This window comes from Quercus suber, unplaced genomic scaffold, assembly GCF_002906115.3.
Source record: "Quercus suber isolate HL8 unplaced genomic scaffold, Cork oak 2.0 scaffold_187, whole genome shotgun sequence".
In the NCBI taxonomy this organism is placed as follows: Eukaryota; Viridiplantae; Streptophyta; class Magnoliopsida; order Fagales; family Fagaceae; genus Quercus; species Quercus suber.
The window spans coordinates 513,894-521,358 of NW_027069645.1; the positions used below are offsets into that span (position 1 = coordinate 513,894).

Consider the following 7,465-nt stretch of genomic DNA (forward strand, 5'->3'; position numbering starts at 1 on the left):
ACTTTCAAAGCTTCTAATATCACAAAAATACTCCCTAAAATTCTTTGAAATGACTAAACAAATCTCTAAAATGATAGAGCTACTCCTGAAAATGTTAAAATGACTAAATATTTCCAAAATCTACAAAATAATATTGAAACCTCCAAATCACCAATATGCCTTCAAACCTTGAATAAGACTAAAATATCCCTAAAAGCACAAAAACATTAAAAAAAAAAAAAAAAACCTCCTCAAACACAAGAATGTTGATCATTTAGTAGGTGTTAGAGACATTATTTATAGTTTCATATCTGATGATAATTTTTTTTAGTTAGGGATAATAATAATTGGGACAGTTATTTCATATGTTTTGAGATTGACAATTATCATTCTTTTTTAAGTGAATTTGAAAACTCTTTTTCTAATTCTCTAAATTTTAGTTTTCTAAGTAGTGTATCAAAATAAAGGAAATACCTCATGAAATCTCTAAAATGACCTTGATATACCTCAAAATTTTGGAAATTGCCAACTTTAAAAAATCACACAAAGCCAATTCTCAAGAGTTTATAGTTGTGGGGGAGGATTTTTAGTCCTGGCCACCTGCAAGCTTGATTGTCCGCTTTGGAGAGCCAAGCCCGCACGGTTTTGTACTCAAGCGACATGTGAAGATTTTGAGTGCAGTCCCACATCGGCAAGAAAAGCGCTCCACTCATGCCTTATTAGTGCTTGGCACAAGGATGAGTGTACCATTACTACACAGGAAAAATGATTTCTAGGAATATTTTCAAGAACACAACTGAACATCTTAAAACAACCAGTTTTTTTGAAAATGTTTTTAGCCAAAAATATTTTCCCACTAAAAACATTTTACGCCAAACAAACTAAAGCGAGTAAGAATGTGGCACTCATAATGCTCACTAGTTTCGTGTGGGTGGGTCTCAATTCTAGCATGACATGTTCTTACTAACTACGGACATGATTGTTTTTGTGTCAAATATGATCATCTCTTAGTTCTGAGATGAAGTGGTTGCAGAATTTGATTAGCCTAATTAGTATAAAATGAAGCACATTTCCAATTATGGCTAGTCCTTTTTCATGGTCTTCTTTTTCCCACATAACTTGCATGGTTATGTTTTGTGTAAGTGAGGATTTGACAATCTAATTTCCAAATGTGCTCCTGAAACTTCATTTTTCATTTTGTCCCATCACTGTTACTATCGTTATCTTTATTACTGTTTTCTGTTGGAATTGATTATTTGTACTCTTCATTTTTTTGCTAAACTGATTATGTCTTCATAATTGTTCATGGTAGAGCAGATTCAATAGTAGCGGGGTACAATTTAACCAAGAATTGAATATTTGTTTCAATAAGACAGATTCTATAGTAGCGGGGTACAATTTTACACTAGCTATAGACCTTGCCTCTAATAGTACAGAATACAGATCTAAACTAATTAGTTACAATTCCCGTAATTTTATTCCAAGCTTCAATCTCCTTCAGATCAAAAACATAACATATACGTTATGTAGGAGATGTCCAACTAATTAATGGTCTCTAATTTATTTTTTCACCCGAGTTGTCAAGCCTTTGGAGCCTAATTGCAGAACTCGAACATGGAGGCATGTAAGGAGGGGGTTCGCGGATACTCGTCTCACGGGTGCCACCATTTTTCACTATAAAGACAGTGTCCATACCCCAGCTTAGATGTCGATCCAAATGACAGTGCCATAGCCATACCCCTGCAAGAATTTATCCATTTATGAATCAAAGTTAGCATACAAAATAAAAGATAAGAAAATGCAAGCTTCTAGTGTGTAAAAGAAATCACAAATGGCTAACTCCACGGAATAAAAAGTAGGTGACATACCAGGATTACTTGCTTTGAATCTAAGGGCAACCCATCCTTTCTTAGGCAGTGAAACTGTATTCATCTTGGGCGGATCAACCAAATTGTAGCCTTCTGGGTCAGTCACATTATCAAAGTTCCCATAACCTGAGCCAACCACATAGAAGGTGTATCCATGCAAGTGCATTGGATGATCTTCTGATGCATCAAAAACATTAGTACCCTGAAACACTATCTCCACCTCTTCATTATAGTCAAACATCTTCACCTTGGTCCCTTGAATTGTCGTCGTGGTATAATCGGGTACCTCATCTGCAGTGAAGTTGAAAAGAACCGGTGGATACTCTGGAAAATCTGGGGTGTAAATCCCACTCATGTTCCTGTGTTAAAAGATTTTGGCATAATGTCATTTCAATTACATAAACATAGTGTTTACTGGGTTAACTAGTTAAGCTCACACAACAATTTAGCCAGAAGTTATTTTAGTTTGTAATTTGATAGTAAATGTACAAGAAATTGCAATACCTGTAATAGGCAAGTAGAACATCAGTGGAGGGGTTAATCCAACTGACATTGTTTAAGCTTGAAGCAAGACCATCTTTAGTAGTTCCCTCATAGTCAAAGGTAACAGTGTTCATGGAAGCTGCTATGTACATTCTGGTAGTAATGTTTTTTGGGACATTAACTGGGTGGTCGTGGTTCGCTAAGCTCCTAAGACGACTCGTGAAGCTCAATGCAGGAACGAAGTCTTCATAGGATGGAAGGGTGCTCGGAAATATTGGATCTGCTGAGGAAGTGTAGTTACCTCTATATTCAAGAATTGCTGTGGCATTTGTTTGATCATAGTCTGTAACATCGGACCTAGCACTATCATATTGTCTAGCAGCCACATAATAGCGACCAAGAGGCTGGTTTGCTGTGACCAATATATCCATTGTTTGTCCTGGAGTTATCATCACAAATCCAGTGATTACAGGTTTAACGTATGATCCGTCCAGTCCTACAACGGTGAGGTTATGTTGAGCAATTGCAAAATAGAGTTCTGCATTCATGGCTGCATTGACTAAACGAAGAAGATAGGTCTTGCCATAATCTACTTGCCAGCGGTAAGTACTTTCTGCATCACAAGTATATTGATTGTCTTTAGGAATGAGTGGCAATGAGTGGTAATAGCTACACAATGTTTGTACGGGACACATAACTTAAATCGTGTTTTCAGTTATAATTGTGGAATTATGATATCGTGAATTTCACAATTATAATTGAAATCGTGTTTTCAAATTTTAGTTGGAGTGTGTATCTTAGTAGTGTGTAACTTAGTGTGCGCAGCAGTAATTAACATTTAGGAGTTACGTTCAATAGTTTGAGATTTTGTGCATCTTTCCTCGTTCAGCGTGTGTGTGTCCACGTACCGTTAGAGCACGGGCAAAAATCTCCCGGTTGGCCATTGATAGTGTAAGAATCAGATCGAGGAGTATCAGCACCATTTTCGAGGTCTTCGGCAACTTCTTCATTTACGTTACCCACATACCAAGATCCTGCAAGTACAAGAGAAGAAATGCATGATATTAGACGTTGCTCGAATTGGATTACATATTTATATCTTTATGCGTGCTAATACATCAAGGTTAGCAAACAATCCGAATACCTAAATGGCTAGGACAGGATGGAGAGAGATAAAAAATTTGACCATGTTGTCATTGCACCATAGTTAACAATCATATAAGGGGTTTTAAATATATTTATCTGTTTATAATACCATCATATAAGGTTAAATTAAATGGCGTTGAATAAGCGGTTTAATGGAGTTTCAAAAAGTACTGATAGTAGAAGCATATGAGAACAACAAACGTTTGCGTTTAGAAATTCTTAAGTTTGAAAAATTCTAGGAGCATTAAGAACGTTTAGATTATATTGAATACCTAACACGAGAATTTCTTCTCCATCGGGCTCAGGAAATGGAAAACCAGTCTCTTCATTTGGCAAAACAACAATAGCACCATGCACACCAGCTCGGGTCCAGTCACTATGAGCATGCCACCAAAGGGTTCCTTCCTCATCTGAAAATATGATTTCATAAGTGAAGTTTGATCCCGGTTCTATTGGACACTGTGTAATATACTCTGGACCATCCGACCATGGGTTCCCTGGTTGATGCACTCCATGCCTGCAGAAAACATAATTTCTTTAGATATTTTTATAATATCTTTCAATAATTTCATTTGTTGGTAATGAAATTCTTTAATTTTGGTTTACCACTATAGTGAAGAGCACTAGAAAATTTTCTCTATTTTTTCCATGTTTGTTTAGAAAATAAGGAGAAAATAAAATTAAGAGCTTTGTAACTTAACTAACACTTCTTGACGTTTTAAAAAGAAATGTCTAAGTTTTTAATCTCTCATTCCCCAACTATTGAATCATAAAAAAATAAAAAAAATAAAAGAAAAGGAAAAAAATGATAAAAGAAAGTAATTCAAAATGTTATTCATGCATCGCCAAAATTTTAGTTTTAAAATAATTGGGATTCCGAGAGAAAGTTGGTAACATTTTTGTTGTTGTTGAATTATCTATATTCTTTGTAATATAAATTTTTACTATTTCCTTTTCGTCTTTTATACAACATAAACCAAATAGAGTGGTAGGCTTATTTATTTATTTGTCAGTTTGGCATTGTTTTATTTATTTCTATAGTAAAAGAGAACAAGCATATATAGAAGACAAATTTTGGAGCAACATTATAGTTATAGACCTAAATTTTAATACATACTCTTGAATGAGGATGAAAGGGCATTTTTGTTAAGAATCTAATAACTTAATAGTATAACATGTTTTCCTTTATTAAGAGAATTATAGTTCAAATCCCTCCTTTATTGAATAACTATCAAATTACCACAAAAATAAAACAAAGTTTTTTCCCTTATGAATTACAATGGTGGTGATAAATAGAGGGAACAAAATAAAATAATATTCCATTATTCTTTTTGGTCATAACATAAATAAATAAATAAATATGTACTAATTATTTACAAAGAAGGATTGGTGTGTGGTACTATTTATTCACTAACTGTTCGTATGTTTGTAGGCTAAAGATCCTTTGTGGCTGTTGCCACTGGACACTCCATTGACCATTGACTTTTGGCCATTGACTATTGACCAACGAGTATAGTACATGGAATTACAGTTGATGTATATAACTATATATTCAGGTAAACCTAAGGGTCAATGATAAGACTTTCTAAATTGGGAACAAGACAATAAGAAATGCATAAACGGAATCTTTTTCTTTTTCAATATTATATTAATACTAATATAGGAAAACATCTATGCTAAATTTTTGTAGATAGATCACTCTTAAATTTTAATAGCTGAGATTAAAAATTGAAAAAAAACAACTTTTAGTAAATAAAAAAAATGATAAAGTGGTACAAATATTAGAGTGGTATAAATGTTTTTAATCTCAACCATTAAATAAAAAATAAAAAAGAGAAAGAGTCTTTACCAATGAATAGTAACACCATAGTATCCTTGATTATGTACATTTACATACACAGTATCCCCTTTTGTTACACGGATCACAGGGCCCGGAAGACTTTCATTTACAACCAACATGCTGTTACTGCTACACAACCTTGTAAAGTTGGTCTCCGTCAACTACGCAATTTGAACAAATAAAATTTTATTCAAATACTAAGGAAGAAGAGTGTATCACATTTTTACATGAGAGAATTAAATTCATATGCATTTATTATACTCTCAAAGTATTCAATATGAGCGCAAGTAACTACACACCAGTATGTATGGTGTGTGTGTTTTATGTCATTTGAAATCGTGGGTTTAAAACATAATTTCAATTAAATTATAAAATCATGTTTTCAAGTAACGTTTTCACAATTTTAAATTTATAATTAAAATCGTGTTTTGGAGTACTGTGTATTTCAGTGTGCAACAACAATTTCTCATTCTATATTACCAATGTCCGGAAACAAAAACCAAAAACCGAGAGAGAGGTACTCACAATAAAGTCATGGTAATGGACTTTAGCTTGAGCCAAGCCAAGGAAAAATATCCCGTAGAGAAGCAGAAGCTTGACGAACCCTGAAGGCAAACCCATAATCTCAGTTCTGGAGCGCCACCCCTATACTGTTTAAGGACCAGTTGTTCTAATTTCCGCAATGGCTATTGGCTATGTTGTCTTTGAGAGCTAGTTATTTATGAAGGTCGAACTTATGTGTTCTTATTATTTTTACTTGGATGGTTAGGTTGAGTACGTCTTGTACGTCTTAGTTATGTTGAATTCTTGTTACGATGGCTTTAAACAGCTTGAAATTTGAACTCTGGTTGTAGGTTAGGTGGGATTTGGTCGGTTGGTCCTTCTTCTTTTTTTAAATTATTTTATTTTATTTTATTATTACTCATCTGAAAAATGTATGTCTCATTATAATTATATTAAAAAAAAAAACAATATAGTGGTTGGAACTTCTTAAACGGATCCAATTAAAAGTAATGTAATTTGCTATAATTCTTATAATATATATATATATGTATCTTGTTGGGAGGACCAACCGACCAAATCCCATTCCAAACTTCTTGTAGTTGTTGAGCCACAAACTCATCACGTGGGTTTCTTTTTCATTTTCGAAGAATCACAACTAAAATTCCAAGTTAAAGAAACTCTTACTGCTATGAGCACCTGCTCACGTTGCACGTGATTATTAAACTTAATAGTTATGGGTGATACCCACCACGTTTTTTTTTTTTTAGGCCTGGCTTCACCCATTTCGATAAACCCTACAAAATTTGGTGCATGTCCGTGTCACTATTTAATTGAGTCTTTTGGTGAATCTCAAATTTATTTGTGTTATAGGCACTGTTTCAAGTTATTTAGGAAATTAAGGAAAAAAAGTGAATTTCGGCAATGGTGTTGCCAAAATTCTAACAAAAGTATGAGAGAGAAAGAGGAAAAGTAGGAGAGAGAAAATTTGGAATTTCGGCAATGGCATTACCGAAATTTCTGTTGCCTAGAAAGCTAACCGAGTGGGTAAGTGCCCAAAGTGTGTGCTTGTGTTAGGTGGGTGCCCAAAGGGAAACCAATTGTGATAATAGTATTGCCGAAATAGGGGGAAAAAAAATTGTGGCAACATTTTTTTTTTCTCCATTTTTGGCAATGGCTTGCCACAAATTTTTTTTCCCCCTATTTCAGCAATGCTATTGCCACAAACCAATTGCAATATTTTTTTTCCCTCCCATTTTTGGCAATAGCATTGCCACAAAAAAATTTTTCTCTTCTTTTTCAGCAATACCATTGCCACAAACCAATTGCAACTTTTTTTTTCTCTCCCATTTTCAGCAATGGCATTGCCAAAATTTATTTTTTTCCCATTTCGGCAATTCCATTGCCACAAATCCATTCCACATTTTTTTTTTAAGAAATGATATGCGCACACAATTTGTACAACAAATCCTAAATGACAGGTTGTTATTAGTTGTTATTATTGGATTAAAAAAGTAATCTCAGTTTTAAATTTAAATTTGAACTAATAACAATAAATCATATGTGATTTATTGTGAAAATGTTGTAAAAATATTGTGTACGTAGCACTTTTTTTTATTTTAATTCCTCCCAGATTTCGGCAACCACT

General features: G+C 33.8%; 1 protein-coding gene across 1 annotated transcript; it reads right to left on the reverse strand.

Moving 5' to 3' along the window:
• Positions 1-1,318: 1,318 nt before the first annotated feature.
• Positions 1,319-6,068, reverse strand: LOC112014745 (laccase-14). Its single transcript, XM_024047139.2, is given in 8 exon segments — positions 1,319-1,544; positions 1,547-1,719; positions 1,848-2,206; positions 2,352-2,943; positions 3,239-3,364; positions 3,749-3,993; positions 5,326-5,477; positions 5,842-6,068. Coding segments are annotated over 8 exon segments (1,767 nt in total). The 5' UTR covers positions 5,938-6,068; the 3' UTR covers positions 1,319-1,520.
• Between the last annotated feature and the right edge of the window lie 1,397 nt (positions 6,069-7,465).